At 35.6% G+C, this 27859-nt stretch overlaps 1 protein-coding gene across 1 annotated transcript; it reads right to left on the bottom strand.

Annotated features, from left to right (window-relative positions):
• Positions 1 to 1758: 1758 nt before the first annotated feature.
• Positions 1759 to 23935, bottom strand: muc5e (mucin 5e). The gene is made up of 44 exons (XM_077233943.1): positions 23845 to 23935; positions 23649 to 23678; positions 23232 to 23457; positions 22487 to 22616; positions 22272 to 22335; positions 22104 to 22183; positions 21131 to 21323; positions 20902 to 21021; positions 20590 to 20710; positions 19806 to 19941; positions 19642 to 19719; positions 19334 to 19403; positions 17786 to 17917; positions 17559 to 17702; positions 17384 to 17478; positions 17160 to 17292; positions 15555 to 15798; positions 15429 to 15469; positions 15224 to 15312; positions 14961 to 15115; positions 14600 to 14738; positions 14213 to 14311; positions 13902 to 14096; positions 11968 to 12210; positions 11569 to 11725; positions 11345 to 11455; positions 10938 to 11079; positions 9330 to 10822; positions 9050 to 9159; positions 8842 to 8959; positions 8448 to 8657; positions 8030 to 8268; positions 7449 to 7635; positions 6980 to 7196; positions 6623 to 6801; positions 5543 to 5612; positions 5210 to 5319; positions 4238 to 4269; positions 3982 to 4132; positions 3808 to 3845; positions 3164 to 3271; positions 3002 to 3041; positions 2709 to 2817; positions 1759 to 1971 (listed from the first exon to the last, which is right to left on the bottom strand). Exons 1-44 carry the CDS (start codon positions 23891 to 23893, stop codon positions 1809 to 1811), a joined length of 6990 nt encoding a protein of 2329 aa, XP_077090058.1. The 5' UTR covers positions 23894 to 23935; the 3' UTR covers positions 1759 to 1808.
• Positions 23936 to 27859: the final 3924 nt, after the last annotated feature.

The raw sequence follows: 27859 nt of genomic DNA, 5'->3' as shown, positions 1-27859 counted from the left end.
AAAGATGCTAACTATGTTTTTGTGTATGGACTACCGGTAACGTTAGCCTTGTGTCCATTGCTAACATGCTAAGGTGTTCATGTTATTGACCAACAAGGAAGAACGCCGTTGCATTGGCTTTATTGTATTTTTCGGTAAAAATAGTAAATTGTTCCCGTGAATGTGGTACATTTTGTATGTAGTATATATGAGGTATGTGGGGGCAACAATGTATTATACTCTATGTAAAACAATACCTTTCTTCAGAGGCTAACTTTACTGGGTCTGGACCTGGTTTAGCTCTGATTTAATCCTATTTTAGATATTACTCTGATGTAATAATCATTATTACCTGTAATAAATTGAGTAAATTATAACAGAAAAAGGATGTATTGTTATTGGAATATTCTACTTAGCAGATCAATAACAGGCTGAACCCCGCAACCTGTTTGGCTTTTATGAAAACGTCATGGTGACATTTGATTGTTTATTACCTTGAGACATTTGAGTGAACGTTGTTGACCAACCGTGTATGGTATGATAATTATTTTGAGCTTTTGCGAAGTAATCAATTATATTGTTCATGAACGTGTTTTCATAACAATACAATCATAGGTGGATACAGTAAACACATAAACAAAGTTTTCTACTACCCCCGTTTTCCCCTCACACATAAGAGTAATTTACTCAAATGTCTTCCCTTCCATATATTTGAAATGACTTGCAGATGTATAACTTTATTACCTCTGAAGACATTTTGGCTGTACACCAAAGATCTGTGCGGCAGATGCTCCTTTAGTTATGAACAGCTCGTGCATGCGTGCGTGTGCGTGTGGTCCATGAGCGTGCACAACTCTGGTTGCAGTTTCGCTTGTCGCCAGAGGGGGCGTAGTTCTGCAAAAACTCAGAGACTTGCGTTTTGCACCTTTAAAGTCATCAATTTGCATTATTTCAACTTATTTTTAAAGAATACTTATATTTTATTATACTTACATGTATTATATGATAATAATATAATACATGTAATATTTATAACGTTATATTTCACTTATATTTATTATATTCATAACAGGCTACTAATATTTAGTATTATACTTATTTTTAATTCTTAATAAAAAAAATGTACACCTGCCTTACTTTGATCACTTTTCACTATTAAAATAATTTAACTATTTTCATAATTAAAACTATATTATTCACTTAGAAAAATGCAGTATAGCAGCTTTTTACTGTAGTACATTTAAGATATCCTGTATATATTGTTTTATAACAGGGAAATGTAAAAGCAAACACCCACAAACAACAAGTTTCATATTAATTTATTATCTAATTAATGATTATTATGAATTATGAATCCAGAAAGTGGATTACAAAAGCCTCTGAGGCCTTGACACCTGATATCAGGTTACAATCTAAGGTTTGACTTGGTCATGAAATCACATTCAAACAGATAAGCATGACATTATTCATATGTGACAGAAAACATAATAAATCAAATTAAAAGTGATAATTGAAAACAATGTGAAATGTATAGCATATAATTGCAGTAGGTTAGGCAAAATATGCCAGGATTATTATTTAGACAAGACAAATAATTGATTTTGGAACAGACTGCCAGACAGATGTTTTACAATCAATGAGGTTAAAGTTGATTCCCTTGGGCATTTCAAACCATAACAAAAATACAAATGACAGAAATATGTTTGACTTGAAACTAAATCATCCCACACAACAGCAGCTAATGATTAATTATGCATAAACAACACAGAGACCAAAGTTAATCACAAGTAACTTTAACTTTAAGGTTTTCATACATTTGTAGTCAAGACTTAACCTTCGGCCTTGCATTCACAGCTTGTGACATGTTTGTATGTGAAGTGGGTCAGAGAGCTTTTGCTGCAAGTCAGCGTTATATCTCTCATCACATAACCTCTCTCCTTACAGCACTGGTGACTCTGTTCAAGCTGCAGCGTCCCGTTAGTATGAATCCACCTGCAAGAAAACACAAAAAATAAAGATCTGAACTCAGGTACCACGTGTAACCAGTCCATCTCGAGGGATTCGAACCGGCATCTCTTGAATATATATATATATATATATATATATATATATATATATATATATATATATATATATATATCAGTGACAGCAAAGACATTTATAATATTAAAAAACAATTATTTTTAAAATAAATGTTGTTCTTTGAACTTTCTATGCATCAAAGAATCTAAATAATGTAAAAAAAAAATTATGGTACCCACATTATACACTTTGGGACCTGAGTTAAGCACACTTTCCTTAAGGGGGGCCTTTAGTCCTATTGGACCCTATTATTTTTATTAATAGTAGGTTTTTTTCTATTTAACCTCAATCTTGTACCCAAAACACTGTGTATTTTCCAATTTTCCATAATTTAAGCACATTGTTTTGTAATATAGTTTTGTGCATATAGTAAACTACAGCTGTATAGGGGAACAATATGGGGATGTGGCTCAATATTTTAACATTCATTCATTCATTCAAAAAAATGCTGCAAAATGACAAATGTTCTGACAATACCCTCTAGTGGCCATAGAGCTGTTTGTCAAGGAAATAATTAATGTTTGATAGATGTGTGGTATTTGCTTTAAGTTGCATATTATCTGTGTCTTTAGCACACAATACTACAACAGACCTTCACATGATCGTTCAGCGTATTTGTATTGAAACAGGCTTTCAAAAATACTTGCCTGTCGTGTGTCTTACACTGGCCATCACAAATGGGAAGCTCGACTTCCTGTGTGCAGTTGGCAATTGTTAGGTTCATTCTTGTCACTCTGGCTGCACATGTAACATTACCTGTGATACACAGAACACAATTACAGTCAGCAATATAATAAAATCATAAGTGTAAAAAAAAAAAATATATATATATATATATATATATATAAATGTCTATTAAAACGACCAATAAGCATAAAATAATAATTGTTTGATTGAATGGTATAGTTCCAGCAACAGTGAAACATTTGTGTAAACCTACATGAATAGCAGCAATGATGTTCATCCCACACTCGTAAATCCTGGACACACATATTAACATAATAATGCAGTGGCTTTATAGAAGGTTCAACCAGAAAAACATGCACATGTGCAACAAACTAGATTTTGTTTTGTAATACTGATGTGATTTTTGGTCTCTCACCTCGGCACAGGTTTGCAGGGGACACACGGTTTTCTCAATCTCAGTTCCTGTCGGACTACAGCTGAAAGACTCACACGGACTTAAAGGGTCTGTCCACCGATCACCCATCTGAAGAAAAAACACAGTTAAATACATTTGTGAAACTGGATCACAAAACCATGTCACAAGTAGCACAGGTATTTTTGTGGCAAAAGCCAACAATGCATTGTATGGGTCAAAATTATTGATTTTTCTTTTATGCTAAAAATCATTAGGATATTAAGTAAGGATCATGTTCCACGACGATATTTTTTCCTGCCATAAATATATAAAAGATTTATTTTTGCGAGTGAATGCAGCACAATCGTGAACATATATGGGCAACTTTAAAGGGGATTTTCTCAATGTTTCGATTATTTTCCACCCTCAGATTCCAGATGATCAAATAGTTATATCTCTATATAAACCATAGATCATCTGAAAGCTGAATAAATAAGCTTTCAATTAAAGTATAAATCTCAATTTCCAGAAATTGACCCATTTGACTGGTTTTGTGGTCCAGGGTCACATTTGTTGAATATGTGTTGTGCTAAATGTAGTTACAGAAACTTTACAAAACAGACAAAACTCCCATTGTGAGTAAATATGTGAACTATTTCCTTTACCTTGTAAGTCCTTCCATTGTACTCGCAATTCTTCTCAACTGTAAAAGCAAAGAAAACATACTCTAAATCTATTTTTGCAACAGTGGACCTCATGATATAATCAATGAAAAAAGATATGTATTCCCATCAACAGTGGCAGTCTACACTATGTTGTGCCAAAGATTGCCAAATTACCACAGATCTGATTGTCACAGCAGTCAGAAACCAAGATGGAGAAGGCGCTGCAGACTGGAGCAGGTCCGGGAGGTTTGGGTACGCACTCTTCAGTTCTAGTCTGGTTATTACATGTGCATATGTGACAGTTTGATTCCCATACTGCCCCCACCTAACACACAGACAGACAGAGGATTACTGTTATGCAGTATTCACAATAAATATCTATGTATTGTTTAAAAGAGGCTTGTGGTTGCATTAATAATGTATCTCTTACCGGCATGGGCTCACCCAATGGTCCTTTACACTCTGAAAAATAAATATGTGTGAAATTCATGTATAAATGACCCATTCTAGGGAATATCTGCATAATGCATTGATTATTTAGGAAAATTGGCGAAGTATTGTTGCAATGTCAGTTTTGATAACAAATTAGTTTAGCTTAATAGTAATTTTGTCATTAGGTCATCAACTGCTTTTAATTTTACAGTTGTAAATTGTAGCAAAATAATAATTCTGTGTTGGTAATGTCACGGCCACTTTAATATATCAGTAATATTTAGTTGATCTTGGAATAATTATTGTTGAAAAATGTATTAAAATAAAATAAAATAATACAATTATTATTTTAATAAAATAATAACAATAATTGTTATTATTCATCATCATCAATATCATTATTATTAGTTTTATTATTATATTATTATACTAGACCTGTCCTGGTTTAAATGAAACAACAAACAAAAAAACAACAACAACAATACTAATAAAAATAATAATAATAATTGAAAAATATTATTAAAATAAAATAAAATAATAAAATATGTATTTTATAAAACATTATTATTATTTTTATTATTAAATAAAACAATAATAATAATATAGGCCTATGTTATATATTTTATAGCTTTAGATAAATCAGTTTTACGACACGGGGAAAAAAATAAACAGAAAGGTTGTAAGATTTTCTTGCTTCCTCTCAAACACACAAGCTATCTTAAATCATGCATAACTCATTAATATTTAGTTGATTTTGAAACTATTATTGTTGACGAATTACATATTATTAAAATTAAATAAATGTATTAAATACATTATTCATTGTGAACAGTGAATCGATTTGTGGATATGAATTGCTTGTATTATTTACATAAATTCAATGATTAAAAATAAATCTTGAGCTTTAAAATAATAAGTCGCTTTGAAATATTTGGTTGAATCTGTCGTGTTGGTAAAGAAAGTCACTCACTAGTGCATTCAGACACACAGATTTGCTTGTGATCTTCTGCAAGCATTTGATCATCAGGACAAAAGCAGCCTGATCTCAGACCAACCACAGACGTTGCAGGCACACGAACTCTGAGGAGACAATAGAGTGATGGCTATAGTTAGAAAATCACGAACATGCGATCCTATACCTTACAATTACGAATAAAAAAACTCTTTAAAAGACTAATGGAAAAATCTAGACAAACAAAGTAAAAGGTGGAGCAATGGCAGTTTTCCTTGAAACTCAATCTTTTAATTGACAGGTGAAATATGAAGATCTTGCACTGTGGGAATCATTTTAAAGCTTTCTCACCCGCCTCGACAGACATCATTTGGAGACTCGCGACACTCATTGTACATCATTCCTTTAGGACATGTGATCTCTAAAATACAGTAGAACAGGCAAATTCATAATTGTTATTGAGGACTGTTTCCCTTGTATTTAATGATCAAGATCCATACTGGGTTGAAACTATTACACCAAAGGTGTGCAGATGGTTTATTCTTTTATTTTGATTTTTAATTAATTTTAAGCTAATGAATGTGGCTACATGCTAATGCAAACACAAACAGTCTGTAAAAAGAGGATTTCTTACGTGCTCAAAAACATGGACCTTATCATCAAAGTACATATCTATAGTGCAGAGTATGAGTAAGCAGATTTGTATGCAATCAGTGGCCCTTTCTAAGGGCACTAACCCAAGTGACCGAGTTCAATAATCCCAAGGGCAGTGGTTTTCAACCTTTTTGACTCCAAAGCCCACCATTGTCCCCAAAAATATTAAAAAGTCTGACACTCCTAGTATTGTTTTGCAAATTTTTCCGCAACGGATTAATTAATGCGCATCCGACTCAGTGTTTAAGGATTCTGTGCGTGACAAATTTTTAGGATGACGAATTCGAAAAAAAAACAAATAGAAAATTTCGGACTCCATGTGCAAGGACCTTTACTTTACAAATATTTTGAAGTCTTCTTGGGGCCCTAGTGGGTCCTGTTACCCCTTGTTGAGAACCACTGCATAACGGGACCCTTATTTATCAGTGTCCAAGAAAACTTTTAAATGGTAAATGCTCTTTGTATGGCTCAAATAAATTACCTTCAAAGCTTAACAACAATTAAATGAAAAACAATAAATGCTATAAAATATATCATAAAACCACCTATGAATTCCACAAATTCAAAACTCAATGAAACTCAAAGGATTCATAAAGACTTTGCAGGTTTCTAAAGTGGTATATATGTAAAGGCTTAGGTTAGGTTTTAAGATGCTGACATGTTGATATTATATGTATCAGTGTCTAAACGTACAAAAATATGTATCAGTGTCTAAATGTACAAAAATATAAGTGTACTACTACTTTCTGAAACTATAATTTCATTCTGTGCACTTACCACAGGTGCCACTGGTAAGGTATCTCCAGTCCACACAAATACCAATCCTCTTGCACTCTGATGCTGCGTATTCCAGAGAGGAACAGGCATAAACACTGCTATTGGATGAACAGTAGTCAAACCGGCAGTTCTTCTCCACAGAAGTAAGATTGATCCTTTCACTGCACTCCGCAAACACCCTGAGTAAAAGGCAAAGAAGTTAACAACACCAATTATGTTCACAATTATAGTCGAAATGCAAAAGGCCAAGTTGTTTATCCTTTTTCTATGAAAAAAAAAAAAGATTTTTACTCCCGAAACACTACTGTTATGCTTATTGACCTCCGTTGATATAAAAAATACCATACAGTGGCTTACTCGTGGTGAAGAAGGTCACATATTGGAGGATTACAGGGAGGTTGGGGCGGGGGTGGAGGTGGAGGTATGTCAGGGAAACAAGGAACATTGATGGGTGCAGATTTGCAGTAGGGTTTCAGAGGGTCTTCTACAACCCAGTCATATGCAGTCTTATCACAGCAGTTGTCATCTTCAACTACTCCATTTCTTCGTATACATGACTGACCACCACAAACACCTGAAAAGTCAAATGGAGCAAGATTGCCCAAGGTTACAGGTTATTATATACACTATTTATATATATTTTTAGTTCTAGTCTGTGATATCTGTCATAAGAACCATATTGTATATCATGCATCAATTCGCAGACAGCAACATAGTGTCAGCCCAGATCCGGGCAAAATCTGGTATATGTGGATTCAACGCTGTCGTTCAACGTTGCTGTCCATGTTACTTTTAATCGTACAATCAAATAATTGTAATTACTTACCGCACTGTCCTTTGGTGTTGTTTTGGAAGTGCTCAAATGCCAGGTTGATTAACAGAGTGTTGAATATCGAAAGAGAAACATAGGAACGGATTGGTTTGATGTAGATGTAGACCTCGCTATCACTGCTTTCAAACTTGAAGACCTGATTTTCATACGGTGGCTTTATGATTTCCTGGTTCAAAGTAGACTGGAAAAAAAAGACAATCTGCTTATCATCCAAGTTAAAGTGAACTACCATCTCCGGTCATTCACAGAAATACAAATAACGACAGTGAACTGTATGCTGTGGCAAAAATCTGTTTTGTTGAATTGAAGATGTGTCAGTTAAAAAATAATGGTGAATTTGGTATTGATAAATAAAAGGTTTATTGACCAGCTTAGGCTATACATAATTTGTATAGACTACTATTTTCAAAAAACTGTTGCATTTAGCAATTACAATTTCTGAATGATGGTTTCCAAACTTTAAATAGCATATTCCTTTTCATAGTCTTGATTCAAATGTATGGCTCTGGGAAACTGATACATTAGAACATTAGAAGAATCACATATTTTAAAAGTTTTTATTATTATTAACCTACCTCCACTGTGAACTCCTCTTTGATCATAAGTGTGACAATGTCATTCCAGTACTTTAATGTGATGCCCCTAGAACAGGAATTATCAATTTCCATGTCACAGTAGTAGTTGTCTACAGTAATGCTTAATCTGTGTTGCGGTTCGTTCTCCTCCAATAGAGTGTAGGTGCAGTTGTCCATGAAGTCAAATGCAATGCCCTGGAAGGAAATGTAGTGAGGATCTCCATAAATCTGACACTGGCCTGAAAAAGGAAACAGAAAAAATACAATTACGATTGGTAAAATTTGTAAAACAAATTAGAAAAAAAAACCTGTAAAAGTCACTCTTATTGTTTTCCATTGGCTGGACAAATAGATAGCCCCACCACTAACTAATCCAACTGAATGAGTCAATGTTTATATGGCAGGTTGGTTTACTTACAGTCACACTTCCAGCTCTCACAGCAAGTCTCTTTATCTGTAACCAAAGACATCTTGTCTCTAGGGCAATCCGTCCTGATTTTGGGTGTCGGGCAGGTTATGGGTTTTAGCTCAATCACTCCAGCCTTACAGGCTTTATCAGCACAATCCTCTCTCCAAGTTTCTCCACATGACCAGCTTTGATTTCGCATCACATCTTTGCACTCGCACACTGATTCAAAAATTACATAAAAATAAGATCCCTCTAATTAACAGATGTAACACATATAATTGAGTTTGAGGACTGTATGGTGAACATACTGTAATTCAAGTGGATTTTAAATCTGAGAAATTGTTCCATAGTTTAAGCAGTAGTAGGCTTGTATTTGTATTGTATTTGTGAGTAGTAGTTGTACCTGGAGTTGTGTGTTTAGTGGTAGATATTGTAGTATTGGATACAGGCGCCATCGTTGAAGGGGTCACAGTTGAAGGGCTCACAGTTGAAGGGGTCATCGTTGAAGGGGTCATCGTTGATGGGGTCATTGTTGAAGGGGTCACCGTTGAAGGGGTCATCGTTAAAGGGGTAATCGTTGATGGGGTCATCGTTGAAGGGGTTACCGTTGAAGGGATCACCGTTGAAGGGGTCATCGTTGTCACATTTATAGTCGTATTTTGCCCTTGATATGAGGTTGAATATGAAGTTGTGATAGTAGAGCCAGTGACTATTATAAACTCTAGTGGGAATGAGAAAAAAAAAGGTCCATTAAAAACAATATACGTTTGCATGGCAGTTTTAAACGTTTTTTTCAGTTAATCATCACATTACTGGCTTTATATTAAGCAACTTTTGTTTAAATGTTAGTTATAGCAAAAGTCAAGTGTATATTTGTAGTGGGTTCCATACCTGTAGTGGTCACTGTTGACACTGGAGTGGAATATTTTACTGAGGTTGTAGCTTCAGTTGTTGGCTGAGTTGCGTTTGTGTATTCTGTTGGCATTGCGGTTGGTTGAGTGCTCTCACGTGTTAGTGGTTGTGTTGTGGTTTTATATTCTGTTGTGCTTTCAGTTGTTGGTTGTTGTGTTGTGGTTGTGTCTTCCACTAAAGTTGTATGAGATTCCGTTGTGCTCTCAGTTGTTGGTAGTTGTGTTCTGCTCTGTGAAGTTGGTGGCTGTGTTGGTGTTGTTTCTTCCAAAGGAGTTGTATATTCTTCTGTTGTCGTCCTTGTGGTTGTTTTTTGTGTTGTGTATTCTGTTGTGCTCTGTGAAGTTGGTGACTGTGAGGTTGTAGTTGTTTCTTTCACTGGAGTTGTATATGCTTCTGTTATGTGCTCAGTTGTTGACTGTTGTTTTGTGGTTGTATATTCAGTTGTGCTCTCAGTTGTTGGTAGTTGTGTTGTGCTCTGTGAAGTTGGTGGCTGTGTTGGTGTTGTTTCTTCCAAAGGAGTTGTATATTCTTCTGTTGTTGTCCTTGTGGTTGATTTCTGTGTTATATATTTTGTTGTTGGTTTTTGTGTTGTGTATTCTGTTGTGCTCTGTGAAGTTGGTGACTGTGAGGTTGTAGTTGTTTCTTCCACTGGAGTTGTATATGATTCTGTAGTCCTTTTTGTTGTTGGAAGTTGTGTTGTGTATTCTGATGTGCTCTGTGAAGTTTGTGGTTGTGTTGTTGTTCCTTCCATTGGAGTTGTATATGATTCTGTTGTGGTCTCAGTTGTTGGTAGGTGTGTTGTGTATTCTGTTGTGCTCTCTGAAGTTAGTCGTTGTGTTGTGGTCGTGTCTTTCACTGAAGTTGTATATGATTCTGATGTGCGCTCAGTTGTTGGTAGTTGTGTTGTGTATTCTGTTGTGCTCTGTGAAGTTGGCGGCTGTGTTGTTTCTTGCATTGGAGTTGTATATGATTCTGTTGTGCTCTCAGTTGTTGATGGATGTGTTGTGGTTGTGTATTCTGTTGTGCTCTCATTTGGTGGTAGCTGTTTTGTGGTTGTTTTTTCTACTGGAGTTGTATCTGGTTGTGATGTGCTCTCAGTTGTTGATGGTTGAGTTGTGGTTGTGTATTCTGTTGTGCTGACAGCTGTTGATGTTTGTGTTGTGTATTTTGTTGTGCTTTGAGTTGTTGGTGGTTGTGTTGTGTATTTTGTTGTGCTTTGAGTTGTTGGTGATTGTGTTGTGTATTTTGTTGTGCTTTGAGTTGTTGGTGATTGTGTTGTGTATTTTGTTGTGCTTTGAGTTGTTGGTGATTGTGTTGTGTATTTTGTTGTGCTTTGAGTTGTTGGCGGTTGTGTTGTGGTTGTGTGGGTCATTGGAGTTGTAGATGGCTGAGATGTTGATGTGTAAGAAATTGTAGTCGTAGTTGTAGTCGTAGTTGTTGAAATACAGATGATTTGTCCATCAAAGCATTTACTAAGGAAAAAGAATATAAAATATAATGAATGTGAACAGTATTTGTATAGTTCTTTAAACCTTTTATCTAAAATGTCTATCCAGCATTACAACAAGAGTCTACAAAATGGCTTACCAGCATTTATAGGGAGTGCACATTTCATCAGGAGGTGACAACACTCTGTTCATGATGTTACAAGTGCAGTTGTCCAAAGTGGTGCATTTACCTATGTTTTCATCATAATATGGGGTCTCATCAGGGCATCTTGGATAGCAACCTGAAAGTTTCATGCAGTGCTTTATGAAAACCAAAGACATTCGGGACAATTAAACTGTTCTCATATTTCTAATTTCAAGCAGTACTGACCCAGACAGCAACATAGTGTCAGCCCAGCCCAGATCCAGGCCACATCTGGTACTGTACATGTGGATTCAACGCGTACCAGATTGGGGCCGGATCTGGGCCAACACTATGTTGCTGTCTGGGGATGCATTGCTGCAGTTCAACAGCTAGATCAAGAACCAGGAAGGGGAAAAAAATACCTTCGAGTTTTCCTGTAAAGCGTTTATTAGTGCCACAAGTCTTAACCTGGCCACAGGGATCGTAATGCCAGGTACTTTGGCCCACGTCATTGTAATAGTCACAATACACCGCTGTGGAGATGACCAAACACTGTAATCACTTGACTAACTCAATAATAACCCAGGTATCTCTTTACCAGGAAATGCTCATTCTGGGAAATTCTTAATAACAATACAATACATACGACACAAATCTGGGGATCTCCAGTTGATGCAAACGTCCTTTGCACTGCATGCCTCTGCGTAAGCTGAGACAGCAGTACAGAAACCGAGAAACTTTCCTTCAAACTCACAAGAACAGGACTCCAAAACACAGGCCTGGTAATAAGGCTCTGGGTCCACCTAGTAGTCATACGAATGCAACAATTATTGGCTGATTTCCTCATGGGAAAAAAAATCACTTACGGGCACATTGTGTACCTGAACCAACTATCAAACCCAGAAACCGTTTGATGAACTTAAACAAAAAGGTTGTAATTGGTTGATATATAAACAGTGATTTGTTGTTAATGAACCAAGATTAACTTTAAGCAACAAACATTAGAAACGACATTATTTAATTGACTAATGTCACTGCAAGGTACCTTCAGATGGCAATCTTTAAAGGTGTCCGATCTCAGGATCATACATCGCCGCTGAGCCCAGGCTGCACAATAGGAGTGACGTTCACAGGGAAATATTTCATGGGTCACATCAGAGCATGGCGGATCTGCTCTCTTCCAACTATTCCCAAAGTCCAGAACACTGAAAACTTCTGAGGAGCTGCTCGTCAAAAGGTCATTTGTCACCTTTCCATCAAAGTTCCCACAGAGTCCCAACACTCGGCCCTAATGTTCCACAATTAAAAGAGAATATTGCATGTCTTTACCACTCATTATATTTGATCCAGCAAAGTCTGCTGATGAATGAATCACAAATAAAGCCCACAGGAGTACACCAATAACTGTACCCAGAGCCATAGAGAGAAAGAGTTGCGACACTCCCATAGACCGCCATAGGAACTTTGGAATGCGGAAGTAACGCGTGTCGTGGAGCAGCCAATAGTTCCAAACACTGATAGTTCCAGAATTGAACCCCATTCATTTTAAAGGTTTCCGAAGTACGCTCGCTGGTAAATTTATGAAATTACTGTATTTTTTTACTTTTACACACATTAGTCGACCTCTCGTGAATCTAGTCAGTAGTTCTATTTTATGTAGCCAGTTTTAGTCAATGTTTATTGGAAGATAATAGGTTAATTGCAGCTATAGCTTACGTGACACTAACGTTAGCTAACTTACGCTAACCTGATGTATATAATATATAATATTATTAATAATAATATATTTTATATATATATATATATATATATATATATATGTGTGTGTGTATTTGTGTATACAAAATGTGTATTTGTGTAATACATATAGGCCTACATAAATACACATGCATTCATATATATATATATATATATATATATATAGTCATACACAATTAATATAGAATGTGTATGGGTTAGGGTTAGTTATGAGTGATTGAAATATATATACATGTGTACTGTACACAGTACATCGTATACATGTATTTGTGTGTGTTTTATAATGAATGGTTTAGTCTATGATTAGGGTAGGATGAAGGGGTACATTAGCCATACTGAAATGAATCCCGTTAACAGTTATTTAGCTACGTATTTAGGAACATAGTTAATTCACTCATTAACTATCTCTCCGGTTTCATTTTATGAAGTTAATATTTACCGAACATTGCTGCAAATATAGTCGTTGCTTTATATGTTATGGGATCAGTCACTTTCCCTCCTAAATCATTCATTTGTACATGCACAGCGTAATTATTTATATTTTATGTTGGTTGGAATTCTGAACGGACCGCCACTGCAGACCTCTTTGCGTGATCACGAAGGTAGGCTAATGGCTGAATCAGAATTTATAAGCAAGATCACGGAACAATAGCCTAATACAGCCCAGTTGTGCTAAAATAAATACCATGAGACGTCCATCATCAGATGAAAGCCGCTAAAGCCTCTGCTTCTACCCATGCGAACATGAACACTAAGATTTCCCTCCAAAAAAACCCTAAAACTTTTCTAAGTAATATACAGTATTTCGTTATCACCCTGCCTCTCCAAATGCAAAACTGACATTAACTAAATGCAATAATGCAGTAACAGCTGAAATAGTACTTGGGTGTGTGTTTTATTTTATATTTACTGTTCAATAATGTAATCTGTGCTGTCTGTCCCATAGAAGAACATGACAGCCAACGTATGTTTTGAAACTATTGGGGCTTACATGAACCACGTGACAGCCATAGCGGCGACATCAAAGCATGTCGCAACTCTTTCTCTCTATGGCTCTGACTGTACCTACTGCATGTAGACGTAATTAAAACAAATAAGCATATTTCTGCTGTTTCTAGTAAATGCAGTGAGTTATGTCTTTGTACGGGACACTCGCCCCTGATAATTCACAATGTGAGGATTGAATATAAAACTTAGACATAATTAATTGTGATTCCTTACTCTCCACTGGGGCTCTAGTTGGATGGTGACCCTGGTGTGTTTGTCCCAGATTACAGTGATGCCCAGTCTGGGAGCTGTGATGATGATGTAGAGGCCCACAGTGTGGATGGAATAAAGGGGCTCTGCCAGCAATGCATTCCCTGCCTGAAGTCTCTCAGTTACCTTCATATCGCTCAACATCAGAGTCACTGTACCCTGTGAAACATTGAGCAAGCACAATTGCATCATTATGCATTACAATGTTTACTTGATAGAAAGTTGAGATATTGACAACATCCAACAACAATTTATGTTCACAGAAGATCATATACCAGGAGCTCCACTGAGATGGCGCGGGAACACGTCAAAGACTCGTCACAGCAAGGAACGCTCTCAGATTTAATTGCAAACTGTCCACTTGAACCTGCGTCCTTTTACAATAAATATTAGAGGTTAAAAAATGTTTGCCATGTGTTTGAGAATTGTACTTGTACGCTGTACAAACACTGATTAAAAGTCAGGAATGTGTTGAGCAATAGTCAATCATTCGGGCATTGGTTGTTTTTTATTCATATTTGACTGTCATTGTTTCATTTTATCGTTTTAGTAGCTGTTTGACTAAAGTAAATTCTGCCATGTTTAAAATGACTCTTACTGTATTATGTATCGAACTCCAAGGTCAACCCAAAAGGGTTATTTATCACAAAGCAAACACTCACCTTCACTAGGGTGTACTGACAGTGGCCATCAAATTTGTACCATTTGGAGTCAAAGGTGTGGTATTGCCCATTCCCGAAAACCTCACATACTCCTGAACATGCCTCATCAACACAAGACCACTCACCACCTCTACATGTGCTGTGAGACACAAAATCACATCATTCATATCCAGTGAACCCATGTTACCAATGAAAGGATTTTGCTTCATTGTAATTTTATTGGGCAGGTTTCCAGTCTGGGGGAAAAACAGCTTTAGCATTGTGCAAAATATCTACTTTTTTGTACCACAAAAGCAAAACCATATGGGTTTGTAACATTTATTCCTTTAAAATATGTGAACTTAGAAGACAAGGCTCTTACCATATTTTACAGTTTGTCTCCACACTCTGCCCAGTTTCATACACCCTCCCACTGAATTCACAGGTGCAGTTTTCATGAGTCACACAACCACCGTTATGATCTTCAAAAAGTCCCCCGGGACAATAACAGCCACTGATACAGCTGTTATCATCAGTCTGTAAATATATGGCATCAATTTCACTCCGACTCTTGCAGAACATGAACACTTTTAATACTTGCATATTGTAGGATGTCATAATGTCAAAATTTTTAAAAATGCTCACTACGGGTTTGGTCAAGCTTTCACATGTCCTATGGGCAGTGTTCACTGGTATTTGTAAACAATCCACACAAATCTTTCCCACTCTGCAATCTAGAAAAAAAAAAGGAATTCGGAATTTGCACATTTCAATGTTGATTTGTCAGTGTTATTTTAGTTGAAAATCAAGGGTGGAGTTCACTAAGAAAGGGAGGAGAAAAAAACCTTACTGCAAATTTTGGGACAATGAAGTTGTCCATTTTCACACAAGCTGTAATACAAGACAAACATTGTATACACAGATTCAGGTATAAATTGTACTCAAAGATATTGTTTGAGGCTTGGTTTATCCTTACCATTGGCGTCCACCGATAACCACTGGGCCTGGAGGTGCGGCGCCTCCTGGGTGGTGGCAGCTGCACAGTGAGCGAGGACTACAGGTCAGTTGGTTGCTCAGGTGAGAGTCTGATGTGCATCCACACCCCTCCACAGGGTCGTCCTGCACCTCACAGGTGGGATCAGGGCCCGAGAGGGAACGGCAGGTACGGTTACATGCCAAAGTGGCGTAAGTAAACCTCAGGTTTCCCATGCAAGAAGGAACTGAAAAGCACAATTTGTAGAGTGGGTACTTAGCCATACATAGATGCACACAAATAATATTAATAAAAAGTTGTTTTCACATGGTGATGTAACCATAACAACTTTTTGTAATCAACAAAATATGAAATAATAATTAAGTCGAATAGTGAATAGTAGTCATGGGTGCTTTCAAAACACTGCTTCGTGAAGCTTCGAGACCTTTGCAAATCATTTGTTTCGAACTAATGATTCGAAGCGCGTATCAAACTGCCAAAGTCACGTGATTTAAGTGAACGAGGCTTTGTTACTTCATAACCGTTTTGAAACGTTTCGAAATTTCAATGTTTCGCAGTTAGTAGACTATCTCGGATTGTACCTGATCTCAGGTCAATTTCATAAATTTGTACACATTTTAATGACACATTTGTATGATAAAAAGAAGAGTTGTAGTTAGTCTCTAATTGGACTGATCAACCAAGCACCCCATTAAAAAAAGCAAGCCTTACAAATTTTATAAATACACTTCATATATGAAAATATAGTTTTGCTAATACTATTTATTAGTTTACTCTTTCAATATAGCATTTGTAATTGGTTTGTAAAAGGTGTTATGTATGTTAAGCTGAGTTTTCGCTGCATTTACACTGTTTTGATCAGCAAGCATCACCTGTGTGTCGCTTCTAAACAGTTAATCGTTTTGTAAAGCAATTGGTTCAGTTGTTTCAAAGAGAAGCTGAAAAGCTGTGTTTCTCTCATCACTAGTGGAATGTAATTTGCAACATGTGTTTGTCATAATCAGGTTACAGCAAAGACGAGTTGAGGCAGAAGAGACTAGCAACCAACATAATATAGTTGAGAACAGACCAAGAACAACTGAAAATAGGGGCTATACACACACACACACACACACACACACACACACACACACACACACACACACACACACACACACACACACACACACACACACACACACACACACACACACACACACACACACACACACACACACAGGAACAAACTAGGAAGTAAACAAGATAATTGACAAGACACAGGTGTGACGCATGAGGGCAAATCAAAAACCATAGCAACTAACTAACGAGGGCTCAATTTACGTGTTTCCAATTAAATGTTTCCAATTAAAAACTGATGCCAAAATTGCAACCTGCAGTCATATGCACTTTTTCAAGCAGTTTGGGGGGGGAAAAGGTTAAAACTCAAAGATGTTGTTTAAAAAAAAAAACATTTCAATTTTGTTTAATTTCTGTTTAGATTTTTTTGGAACTAACAACTCTTTGCAACATTAAAACCTAAATACCTTTAAAAACAACAAACCTGAATGTTACTATCATTTTTACACTAAATAAAAACTTGTCACTCACTGCAGTTTGTTTCTGATCTCCAGCCCTCAACAGTGATCCCTTGAGTTGCACAGGCTTTTGCGTAGTTTCCAAAGGAGACACACAAACATCCCTGTAATGCAGCTGAGCACTGACATGTTCTCTTTACACAAGCCTGAGAAGAATCAAACACAGATTAATAACAAGAAAACATCCATGAATTTCAAAACCATTAAATATGTTTATGGATAATAATATATCCGTACCTCCACAAAGGGCGAAACAGGTACGTAATCATGACACACAGCAAACACTCCTTCTGGATTTTTCAGTTGGTCACAGTTGTCCTCAGCAAATATCTCTGCAAATGGAATTAATATAAGTGGTCATCTTGGAAAATAACATTAATATTGTTAAATAGTTTGGCTAAAAGTTCCTTACCATTGTCAGTGTTGATGCATCCAGTAATTGGGGTACAACTGCCCATTGACCAGGACTGGGCAAAAAGCTGTGCCGAACTTTCTATGATACCACTAAAAGTGGTGAAGTCATCGCTTGTGTCATTATTAAAAGTTCCACAGAGACCTATAATAATTATTGGAAAAATATTTTTCTGAAATTGTTCGTGCTCCTTGAGATTGGCTTATGTGAATATGACTTATTCAAACCTTTGGTATTTTCGGTTGGTGGCAAATTCAAATATATTTGAATTTCTGGAAAGATTTGAACTTGCATTTTCAGGCCAAATGAAGTCTGAAGTTGAATGAACATTGAAGACTGCCAAAAGACTGTGGTTGACTCTGAAACAAAACCCAATTACATATACAGTATAAAGGAGAAGGCCATTTTTCAAAGCTTGTGTTATGCCTGGCTCACACTACAGGAGTTTTAAAATCCTAACCGATTTTGAAATCTGGTTGCACCACACACTTAAGGAGAATCTTTGCAGATTTTCTTCCCTCAAATCTTAAACATGCTCACACTAGAAGATTTGAAAATCATGGCGCATCACACACTACAAAATGTTAATAAGATTATCATGCCAGATATGATTCCACCATGATCACGTGATCTCACGCAACAGATCGGAAGCGGAAAAGTGGATGTAAACTAAATATCTGTCCTTCAGATCAAGTCATATTTGAAAAATATGCCGTGACCAACGAAAGCGAAATCTTTAAAAAAAAAAAATCATCCTTTTAACATTTAAGGATATTTCTAATGAATGGCGTCATCTCTATGAGGTGACGTGTCAGCTTCAGCGTTGCCTTGCCCATGCGCCGGAATGGGCAGCTGAGCCTTATAAAGTGGAGCTCAAAGTTAAAATTAAATGTTAAAATAATTAACAGCTTGTTTCATTACATATTAGAATGAATCCGAATTTCTTTGTTAATTCAACGGAAATGTATGACTCACTCAAAGGCAGTCTCTTGCCGCCACCTAGTGGCCTAACTGTGTAACTGGACTGAGTGACAGCCTGAGACGCAGAGACGAGCAATGACGATACTGGTGAAATCTCGAAATATCAGCAGAACGCCTCTCGTTTGGTGAGATTACAGGATCGTAACTAACTGTTATATAACAATGATCTAACAAGCTTGTGTCAGGTTTATGTTCTGTTATACTATGTGGACCCTTATTTTGTCACTGTATCTTCTGTTTACTCCACTTTCTTTTGTTTCGGTTTCATTACTGAACATGTACTAGTCTTCGTGCCTGCTGACAACAGTGTAACACTTTTATTTAGCAATAAATAAATAAATAAAGATAATAAATAAAGATAATACCGCATATCCTTTTTTACAGTCTATGTGCATATCACGCTGATGAGTCACTCAAAATTACCTCATTCCTTCACCACGACAGCCCTACTTGTTTCTTATTGGCTATTGTGACAGTACTGACGTAATCACAATATTGCTCATCCCGATAAATATCAAACATGTTTGATATGATCGGGGCGAGCCCGATTTGTGTGAGAGCAGATCGGGAGGTGCAAGATTCGATCTGTGAACGCCTCACATTACCAGATAATCTGCGCCGAACATCGGAACCGATCGAGGTCCTCGACAAGATATTTTCTACGATTCTCGGCAGGGGGAAATCGGGCATAAATCGGCCTAAAACTCCTGTAGTGTGAGCCAGGCATTAGTATTGCACATTTTGTCAAGCTTTTATATGAATATTTCAAACTTATGAATTGCAAAAGAGCCTACCAGTCTGTGACAGGTCACTGATTTCTATATTGTTCAGTTGTATGCTGTTTGCAGAGAAGGTATATCTTTCCTGGAATGAAAATAGCATTATTTATATAAGAGCAGTGACATTGATGTCACAATGTGGAATTTCATGATAAAGAATAATGTTTTTCCAATATGCAATTTAGAAACAAATTACCTACAGACCACCCTTGTATGTCTGCAGTGTTGAAATGCAAATAATACTCTCATTATATTAAAAATTGTTTAGTTAAAATTAAATATTATGCAAAAAGGTTATGCAAATGTAAAAAAAACAGACAAACCTGGTTGATATTAAGATATGCCTTTTCTATGACAACAGTTTGCACAGAATACTGAATGTTCAATGTCCAGTTAAGCCCCTGGGTGACACACCAAATAGTATACATTTTAATATCAGTAAACCTCGAAATATCATATTTTAGTGAAATCTTTCCATTTCAGTTACCCTTGCAGCCACAAATGTGCATCTGTCAAGTAGAGAATACTGTTTGCCATCAAATGTAGTGATGAATTGGCCCTCAATAATACACTTGGCTGGACATGTGTTTGTAGAACATGCCCATTTGCCTCTGATGCAGGTACTGAGGGGATAAAAACAACAAAAATGTCTCAAGCAGTTTTCTTTTTTCTCTCTCTACAGAATATGTTCAAATCCCACATTTTTTACTTGCAAAGACTGTCTTTTAATAAACCTTGATTATATTCTTAATATTAATAATACTATTATCAGGTTTATGTTCTGTTTTGTGGACTAGTTTGTTCTTTGTTCCCTGTGTTTCTAAGCCTGTGCCCTTTGTTCCTGCCTTTCGTTTGTTGTCATAGTTACTGATTTGGTCTCCCTAGTTATTGATTCTATTCACCTGTGTCCCATCTAGTTTCCCTGTTAGCTCTGTATATTTCAGCCCTAAGTTTCAGTTAGCCAATTGTCCTGTTTTTTTTTTATTTTGTTTTTTTTTATGCTGTTACTTTAGTTTGTTCCTGTTATTTCTCCTATGTTTCTGGTTTTGGATTATCATCTTTGTTTTGTTTAATAAACTACATTTTGTCTGCAATTTGGACCCCTCTCTTCCTTGCCTGCCCTGTACATAACAAATATTCCATATCTTTTTAATAAGTAATAGAAATAGATTTTAGCCTATACAACCAGAATGATCTACAATCTTCTTGCCAAATCATTAGCTGTCCAGAATAGGAGGAAAAGCTATTGAGAAAAAAAATATAGTTCTCACCAAGTCTGGCACTTTGTTCTGCGTTTCTGTCCTGGAGCATATGTTATCTTTGCATGTACACATGGACATTCTTCCACATTTATGGAATGGTAACCATCAGCATGATCATTCAAGACCTTTCCTGAAATTGCGTGAGAAGAAAAATGTTGCAAATTATATTAGAAATGAATAAATGAAACCTCGATTTTTGCATCTTCTGAAAAGTGACCGGTTATTTGAGAGATCATTGATTTAAGTTAAATGTATGAAATAAATTAAAATAAAATATCTGTGAAAACACATTTCCTTTTTTAATGCTAATCAAGGACCAACCTTTAGCAGGCAGGCAGGTGCTTGTAAATTCTGTGGTGTTATTCTGTGGGTTGCTGCAGGTTGGGGGGAAAGCGGGACCCGACTCCTCATAGTACAGGTCTCCAGGACAACGAGGTTTGGCTGCAAACAAGATAAATTCTTACTATTTCAAACATAGTTGTAAAAAAATGTAAACAAAAATGAATATGATAACATTTATCATTAAGTTGTTATAAACTGTGGTTCTTACTGCAGTTGCTTTTTGATCTCCATTCTAACAAAAATTGATCGGAGCTCCTACACATAAGCGAGATCTCTTTAAAAAAGGAGCAGTTTGCTTCCTGATGCCACAAGCCATTCATATTTTGTTCACATAGAGTCCTGTACAAAGTAAGATTTTTCCCGAGACATTCGGTAGCATGGGACAAAACATTACTACAAACCTAAACAAAAAATACAGATATGGTTAGTAGGCAATCAATGCATTTTAAAGTATTGCATAGCTTATAATAGGGTACATCATGTAATATTTTGCATATTTCACAAATATAAACCATAAGACAATGCATTATAGGATTATAAAAAATAACTTTATAATCAATTTTATGTACAGGCTTCATAGAAAGCACAACACCGTAAACAGTTCTGGGTAGCAGTTGATTATATGTAATCTGGATTACGTAATCATATATTTTTTTAAATACTTGTAATTAGATTATATAACATTTTAAAATACTCATAATCAGAATACAGTAACTTTTTACTGATTACATAATTGTTTAATATTCTCAAAATGGCAAAAAATGCCAATTTAAAACACAATTTTTCTTTCTCTTTATATTTTTCATCAATATGGTACAAGATTCAAATCAATGGTTTAAACAAGTTAGGTGAAAAGTAATCTAAAAGTAAGCAACAAGTAGTCAGATTACATTAGCTAAAATGCGTAATGTAACAGATGACATCACTAACTACAATTTTTATCATGTAATTTGTATTCAGTAATGGACTATCATTTGTAAGTAATCTACTTAGCATGCACTGACTGTAAAAAAAAAAAGTTAATAATACAGTAAATGTCCCCTTACTTTAGTATGGAAAATTTAAGTTCAGTTCAGTTCTCTTGCTACAGTATTTTTATATTTGAGGCTTTTTTAACCTCAAATTTCATGTTAGTTTTATCAGTTTACTGTTCATTATTGTTCAGCTGTGTAGAAACTCACATTTTTCAGTCTAACAGAGTCTTGTGTCAGGCATTGCCCATCAGAGAAAACACTGCCAGATATCAGCTGCTGCATAGTTTCTATGAACAAAACATCATCAAAAAGTCTTCTATTATGATATCTTGACACTCGTTGTTTAAACCGAGCATACAAATTGAGCACACTAACCTGAGCTGTTCTGGTGCCCACAAAGTCCACTCATACCCTCTACTAAAACCTCGTCCAGTTGCACCTATAAAAGATTTTGCTCAAAGATTACATATAAAATATAGTAAGGTCTGAGTGCCTTATAGAGTCGCTATAATGCAACAATCACATATTTTTGGTTAAATTATGTTAATATTGTAAAGAATTTTGGACCGTTGTCTTTAATGGAAACTCACCGAGAGTGAACTGACGCCATTAGAGACACTGTACCAGGTGACAGACAATGGCAAAACTTTGCTTTGGAGCCTGGTATATATTCCATAATGAAACACATACTGATAGGTGTGGTCGTATGGAAGGGGAATTCTGCGAAAAGATCAACAAATTTTAGATATTTTATGTGTGCCGTAAAAAAAGAAGAAGCTGCATTTAAAGGTTTTAAAGTACAATCAACTTGGAAGTTCAAGTCATTTAAACTTAAATTACAATAAACGGACTTTTAAAAAATTAGTTGCATTTTTTGATAACATATAAAAAGAATGTAAAAACATGTGTTGTCATAATTTATTGATCATATATTTTTTTTACAGAAATACTAACAAAAAACATTTTGGTATGCTCCAAAATGGTATGTTGCATGATATAGTATAAATAAAAAAATTGAAATATGTTTTTGATTAATTTTGCGTGAAGCTTTTATATAATCTAGCAAAAACCCAAATCGGAAATATGTGATTTCGGTCATGAAATATTTTTTATTTGCTAAATTAAAATCTAATATTTGATATGATTTATATTAGGAGGGAGTATGAGGTGTAACCAATATTAAATAGCACACATAGCAGCTTTTATAATTATATACTTATAATTTCATAAAATCATAAAAACAAGAAATTACAAGACAATTACAAGTACAAATACAGCAATTGTATTCAACTAATCTAAATTTAGGTCAAAAAATGTGAGTCATAAATGCCAAACCTGCTGCCTTCCACTGTGACAGTGTTATTGTGAATGAGGGTCGTGATTTTATTGACAATGATCTCCACTCTGTCCATCAGGCCGTTCTGTCCACGCTTGACGATGATATGACAGTTCACTCCAGCATGAGTGAAACGTGTGAGTGTTACAGGACATGTGGACTTCAGATGAAATGCGGTTTTGTTGAAGGTATAAAAGACGCCGCTGCCATACGTCTTACACTCATCTAAAAAATTAAAAAATAAACCAAAATAAATAGGACTTAAGTAGACATAACAGCTCATTACTGAAATGTATCTATTCATTGTGACAAATGGTTTGTCTCATAACAAAAACTTTGTTTCTCATTATAATACAAACACTTTTACAATTGGAAATGTAACCAAGCAAAGTAGATAAAATGCAATACTTTCTTACTTTGAGCTGCAAACCCAGAGTAGATGTGGCCTGCAAATAAAATCAGAAAAAAGTTTAAAGTCCTTAATTTTTTTTGAAATAAATGTTCAAATAAAAAACAATTAACTAGATCAATCATTAGTCAATATAGCAAATTACGAACAAGCTTTAATAAATTAAACTATATAAATAATTGAAGTAATCAAAATGAACCAACCTGAGAATACAACAACTATTCCTAAAAATATTGCCTGTTGCAGAGCCATGCTATCTGATAAACCTCTGCTCACTGGTGAATCAGGACTACAGAAATGAAGCCCTTTTATGATGAGATCCACTTCACCAATTTGAATAGCATGAGGAAATAGCCACTAGATTAAACATTGACTATATTCACATGAACTAATAAGGGGATTGGAACACAAGAACAAACAAAGAGATTTTTAAATGCTTTGCATTAGACAACTGTGGAGAAAATCCAAAGATTACTGTGGAAATCTCTTTATTTGACACTGCTTTGTTGTTTACCTGCAATGGCACGTAAGTCATTCTCTATTTGACAGTTCCTGGTTCTGCTCTGTGAACAGGTGGATTGGATTACAGGAACTTAGATTGTTGATGGGCATAAGATCTCATAACTCAATTATGGAAAATGCTAATCTTTTTTTTTATTTATTTTTTATTTAAAGAACATACGCAACTCTAATACCAAACATTCCAAAAGTTGTTTTTTGCAGCGACGCCATGGAAGAAGCATTTTTGGTTCCTTAGAAGCTTTCAGTGAACAGTTCTTAAAATAACCATTTTTTTTCTCAGTGAAAATAACATATCAATTTTCTAAAGAACCCTTTTTCACTATAAAGAACCATTTGTGCATTGGATGTTAAAGCTTCTCTGATGTCAATGAAAAACCTATGCATTTACTTCCTAATATCCTCAAACTTTAAAATGATTCAAGAAAACAAAAACAAAGGTTGCACTGTTGTGCAATTACAGACATTATTTATCTTACAATCAATTATCTTGATTCTCTTTTCATTTATTATTTCTTCCCCACCTGAATAGGTAAATTATTACATCCTTCTGCTCCAGGATAAAACAGAAACATTAATGGCAAGAACCAGAGAAGATCCTTATGGCAACATCTATTAAATTGTGATAGATGGTTAATATTAGATATATATTAGCTAAAACAAATAAAGCTGGTTAAGGATATCCTTTAGAAGTCTTCAAAACAGGATTCACCATGGCACTATTATGTTTAATGTTATAGCTAGCCAGTTTAATGGGTTTATTTTATTTTATTTTACTTTTAAACTACATTTACTTGAGTCCTGTTTAATTATTATTATATGCAATGTAAAATCGAAGCTGTAAATAAAACAAATACCGGGTAACACTTTATAATACGATCTCATTTGTTAACATTAGTTCATGTATTAACTAGCATGAACTAACAATGAGCAATATATTATCTTTGTTAACATTAGTTAATACAAATTTAACTGTTCATTGTTTGTCATGTTACTTCACAGTGCATTAACTAATGTTAACACATTATTTTAGATTTTAAGAATGTATTAGTAAATGTTGATAGTAAATTAACTAATATTAATAAATAATAAATAATAAATGCTGTAGATGTATTACTCTTTCTTAGCTCGTTAACTAATGTTAATAAATGAAACCTTATTGTAAAGTGCTACTGATTACTGAAATACAAGAACATACTATTTCAGCCTTTCTACTTATTTCATGTTTAATTCAGTGTTACTTGCTGTCTTTTTGTAATTATTTGTGGAATTTATAAATTTCTTCAAAGTCTTACACCATTTTTTTTTAGTGTAGGCTACATGCGGTTTTTATTAAGTTGTGAAACTGTGAATAAATGGTGACCACTCAAATAATATACAACATATAACTTTACATACCTTTAAATACTTAATTTGATTGCACTTTATTTTACAGTACGTGCAATTACGTGTACTTACAGTGTACTTACCAAAGAAAGTACTGGGTAATTACAGGTATCTATGGGTTAAGGTTAGGTTATCGGGTAGATTCAGGGTTAGTGCCTTATTACCCATTGTCATTACTATAATACGTACGTATGTAGGCTACATGAGGAACAGGACTGTAAAATAAAGTGCTACCCATAATTTTTTACCTGTATTCTTGTAAAAAACATACCTGTATTAGGTAAACTACAATTGAACACTAAAGTAACTGCTAAACCTGTAAAACATGTTGCCTCACAATAATCAACAATTGAGGGCAAGTTTTAGCCTATAAGTGCCATTTACAATGTATATTCTGTCCAGCAGGTGTCAGTATGTCTGTTTGTCTGCCGTTGTTGTATGTTTAATCAATCACACTTATTTTGCACTCTTATGGTAAACGGAGATAGAGATTAAGAAGGTCTCCAAAAAATCAACCCACAAAGCTGAATCCAAATGCAAAAGGTAATGTTTTCATGCCCAGAGATGAAATGACTTGTTTTTCAGAATGTAGGCTAATCATCAACAATCACTTCATCAGCTCGAGTAGTGTCCAAGCCTATCCGTGTTCTCAGTGACATGGTGCTGATTTACCTAAAATGAATTCCTATAATCTAAATAACCACACTCATGGACATACTCATCCCAGATTAGCACTCTTATCAGAAGTCGGTATCCTAGATGACTGTTTGGAAACATGAAGGGTAGAATGGTGGAAAAATGCTGAACAATGATAAAGAAAATCAATGAATGTCCAAAACATTTGTCAGCAAGATTAGAAGCAAAATTTTGGGAGATTCTTCTGTTTTCTTGTCATGTCGTTCATTTTGACAAAAATCTTTAATTTGACTCGGGATCACCGAGTTGTCTCAGAGAGTGATTCATTCATTTTGTGTTGACAGCGCATGTGCAACATCATATGGGTTCTGTACTGGAAACAGAAATGATTAGTTCATCTCTCGAGTCTTCGGGTTCGGGTCCGAGTCTTTCGTTCTTCCTGTCAGTCCCATAGAGGCTATGCTGTCAATACCGGAAATAGAAATGATTAGTTCACCTCTCGAGTCTCGGCTCTGATTCTTCCGAGTCTTTCGTTCTTTTGTCACGTGATGAACGAATGACTCAAACCCGAAGACTCAAAAGATTAACAAATCAATTCTGTATCCGGCACTACAGGCTGCATAGCTCAGTTTATGAGGATGTCACGGGATGAACAAACAGCTTCGGGAGTTGAGGTAGCGGTACTTTGATGTCATACACCGACCGGCCTGAGCATTGCTGATTCAAGTCGAACACACCTGTCCTGCGTCCAAAAATGTAGGCAGCTGACATGTTGCCTCGCTACCCTATCAGGCAATGACTTTGCAGGCAGCGTTTGCACACAAAAGCACCTCAGAAAATGATTTCGAACAGACCTCTGAGGCAGCTGTTGTGGCAAAAATTCTGTTAAACATCATCTTTGCGTAAGAGACACTCAGAGTCAAATTAATAAAAAGAAAAGTATTTATTCTTGCAAGAATAGGTTCAGTCTAGTACACAGAAGTTACGCTGTGCAAGAGAGTGACACCCAACAGGAAGATATGAGACAGCCTTTATACTGTTTTCAAGGTTCCTCCTCACCCACTGTACCTTTCACCCACTCAGATAAGGTCCTCACTGCTGTTCAGTTTCTACTTAAAGACACAAACTGGTACTGAAATAAACTGGCCAAAACTGACCGTCCCTAAGGTCAGAGGTCCTGTCCCATATGTTCCTGAAACGTCACGCACAAGCACGTACACACATATACTTTTATACATTGAATAGGTTCTTTCTCTTATGATACCTGTTTGGGATCAGTCACTATTAAAATTTCCACTACACAGCGTAATGGTTTAATGTTCTACAGCAAAACAGAGAGAGCTTTAATGGTAACTTAGCGAATATTTAATTACTACAATAGTGATTTCTTGCTAAAAAATAATATAAAAAATGTGGAAAACATTGGTCAAACTTTTAGATGCCATCTTAATTTTTTTAGCTCAACTGTCACAGAATTGAAAGCACTGGATTGTGGGATATCAAAGGCAGCGAAGGATACATCTATGCTGCCTTCAGAAATCGAATAGATGAAGGTTTTTCAGTGGACAGGAAGTGAAGCTAACAGTGGATTTAGACGTCACTTAATACCTTTGTACCCTGGAATGCTTCCATCGAAGGAAGTATTTTTACACTTTTAGACGCAGACATGAAACGTGA

This window comes from Siphateles boraxobius, unplaced genomic scaffold (assembly GCF_051911475.1).
Source record: "Siphateles boraxobius isolate OS27281-9 unplaced genomic scaffold, OSU_SipBor_1 19, whole genome shotgun sequence".
Taxonomy (NCBI): Eukaryota; Metazoa; Chordata; class Actinopteri; order Cypriniformes; family Leuciscidae; genus Siphateles; species Siphateles boraxobius.
The sequence above is the reverse complement of the archived record's forward strand: the minus strand, read 5'-3'. Positions and strand labels throughout refer to the sequence as shown.

Bases quoted from the DNA above. Each gene is read 5' to 3' on its own strand.
- muc5e (XM_077233943.1), bottom strand. From the start codon at position 23,893: ATGGCTCTGCAACAGGCAATATTTTTAGGAATAGTTGTTGTATTCTCA. The intron at 9,160-9,329 runs GTATGGAACCCA...CATTCCCACTAG, and splicing joins GTCAACAGTGACCACTACAG to AGTTTATAATAGTCACTGGC. The intron at 5,613-6,622 runs GTAAGTGCACAG...ACTGTATTTTAG, and splicing joins CCTTACCAGTGGCACCTGTG to AGATCACATGTCCTAAAGGA.